A 2,427-nucleotide genomic window follows, 5' to 3' on the forward strand; every position below is an offset into this window, starting at 1 on the left:
CTCAGCACTTTCTAAAAGTCGGGCCCCTTTAAGGTGTCAAGTGGATGCCATAAAACTGGAGGCAGCTTACCTACGTACAAATGAAAATCCTGACCACTGTTTTGGGTTAAATGCTAAGATTAAAGCCATTCTGGCTATTTAAAAAAAAATGCTTTGGTTCTTACATGTCAGGATGGAAGAATTCAGCTTTTTTTTTTTTAAAAACAGCTCAACTTCCAGCTGTAATAGTATTAAAACAAAATTCCTACATAGAAAAATAAAGGATAAACATTATCCATCTATTTTATATTATGTCATATATAAAAGTTTGTTCAGTGACAGGATATTTAAATTTCTTTGCTGTAGAATATCTCAATACCATTTTTCCCCCCCCGGTGCAGTCTAAGTTTTCTGGAGAAGTGGTAACACTACATCTTAGAGCTTATCCAGAGGGGAAAAAAATATCAGTTAGTAATTTCACTTCTCCAAAGCTATAAATATATTAAAAAAAAAGTCTTCAGAGTCTAGCAAAGAGGGTGCCAAATTTCTCCAATGACCACTTAATTCCCCTCGCCCCCGACAGAAAAGTGAAATTCAATTGTGAATCCACAAGAAATCTTGCATGTTTCACAACACGAGCGAATCCCTCAGAGGTTATACAAATGTCATCTGAACCTTAGGCTCGCTCTAGTCAAGTCTTTCAATAAGGAGCTCTTTTTTCCAGCTTGTGCTTCGTGAGGAAGTACTTAAAGAATTCATACACTGACCACGCAATGGCAGTTGAAGGCATCTGGTAAATGACACGAGCCTGCACCCCTCGGAAATACCCGGGGATACCGCCCAGCTGATAAACTGTCCTGAAAGCATTGGCCATTCCTGAGAGGTGCCCACTGATGTTCACCGAACTCAAGGCCATGTTTTCCTGAGTATTGAGCAACGTCTTGCAGACGTCAAGGGGCGTGGTGGCAGCGGCAGCCACGGCTCCCGCGATGGCACCAGAGAGGATGTGCGAGCGGGGGTTGTATTCCCGGCGCGGGTTGATTTGCTCCTGCATGAACTCGTACGTGATGAAGTGAATGGCTTGGAAGGGGACGTTCATGGTGAGTTGCGTGGTATAACTCCGGTAGAAGGCACCCAGTCCTTCAGTCCTATGCACTGTTCGTATGCACTCCAAGACTGTTTTGTAGGGGGAGTTGTACATCTGCATCCGCTGCTTCACCACTGATTCAGTAGCAGCCACGGGCGGTCACGTGGCACCAGATGGGATGGATAGGCAGCCAATGGGATAAAAGATAAACAAAATTAGACACAAGTTCTTTTGTAATTAACATCATCCCAACCTTGAGCTATGCTCCCAATTCACATACACTGCAAACCTTCCCTACACCAGTGGGGAGCACCCTAAGTGGATAATGCTGCAGATACAAGAAGATACAACAGATGCTTCTAAGTGATAATCATCCTAGTCAAGTCTTTAAACAAAAATATAGCTACACACTTCACCCTTTCATAGAGCTTTCCCACACTGGATAGAACTCTCAATTCCTCAGTAAGGCGAAGATAATTTTAGAGATGACGGAGATAAATTAAGAGGCTGATCCTGCTTCTTTAGAAGTCAGTTGCAAAACTCACCACAGCACCACCCCTGTAACAGCCATGGAAGCACAATTGTGTTAAGTGACTTGGTCCAAGGCTGTAGAGACTCAGTGGCAGAGCTAGGAGCGCAACTCACAAGTGCTTAGCTTGTGGTCCCATGCTCTAATTAGCCACTATGAGGTTGCCTCTTCAAAGAATGTTTTTAACCGACAACAAAGCAGATTGAAAACTAGAAATTTCCAAACATTTCTATTTTGAGGGAAAGAAAAAAAGAAAATTTGTGAGTTTTTGCCCAAAAAACCAAAACAAACAAACAAAAAAACCACAACACTTCTCCAGGCAGTTATAATAAATATAGTGAAATCTGATACTATAAATATTTTTCCCTTAAGGAAAAGTTTTCCTTAAAGTGTACATTAAGAACCCTCCCATCATTTTCCACAAAGCACTTAGATATCTAACACATGAAGGCCACAGCATATCAAGAACATACACTTCAGCAGCAGTACGCTGATAAACATGCAGTAGTGAATGTTAAGCCACACAGAGTGAAATAAGAAGTGCTGGGATACTTTAGGTGGATAATGTCTGTGCAAATCCAAGAGTGCATTTTGCATACAACACTGCAAGTTATGGGCTCCGGCCAGTAGTTACTCTGCAAGTGATCTATTGTGCAGGTGAGACACTCAGAAGACTCTGGAATGACATCATTGCCCCAGTGACTCCAATTTCACCCCAGAAGTCTTCCCATCAGTTTAAAAAGGATGCACAGCGAGGAACACCATGCAGAAACTAACAGGCGTTCTGTGTGTGTGTGTGTGTGTGTGTGTGTGTGTGTGTGTGTGTGTGTGT

General features: G+C 42.4%; 1 protein-coding gene across 2 annotated transcripts in view; it reads right to left on the reverse strand.

The window, feature by feature from the left end:
• Positions 1-380: 380 nt before the first annotated feature.
• Positions 381-2,427, reverse strand: part of SLC25A37 (solute carrier family 25 member 37) — a 23,019-nt gene continuing 20,972 nt past the window's right edge. For both annotated transcript variants that reach the window (XM_024213521.1, XM_026657852.1), the window contains exon 4: positions 381-1,200. In XM_024213521.1, coding sequence (XP_024069289.1) covers positions 680-1,200 — 521 coding nt within the window. In that variant the 3' untranslated portion in view covers positions 381-679. The remainder of the gene's footprint in view (positions 1,201-2,427) is intronic.

Source organism: Terrapene carolina, unplaced genomic scaffold, assembly GCF_002925995.2.
Source record: "Terrapene carolina triunguis isolate 2854851 unplaced genomic scaffold, T_m_triunguis-2.0 Scaffold53, whole genome shotgun sequence".
NCBI classification, from domain to species: Eukaryota; Metazoa; Chordata; order Testudines; family Emydidae; genus Terrapene; species Terrapene triunguis.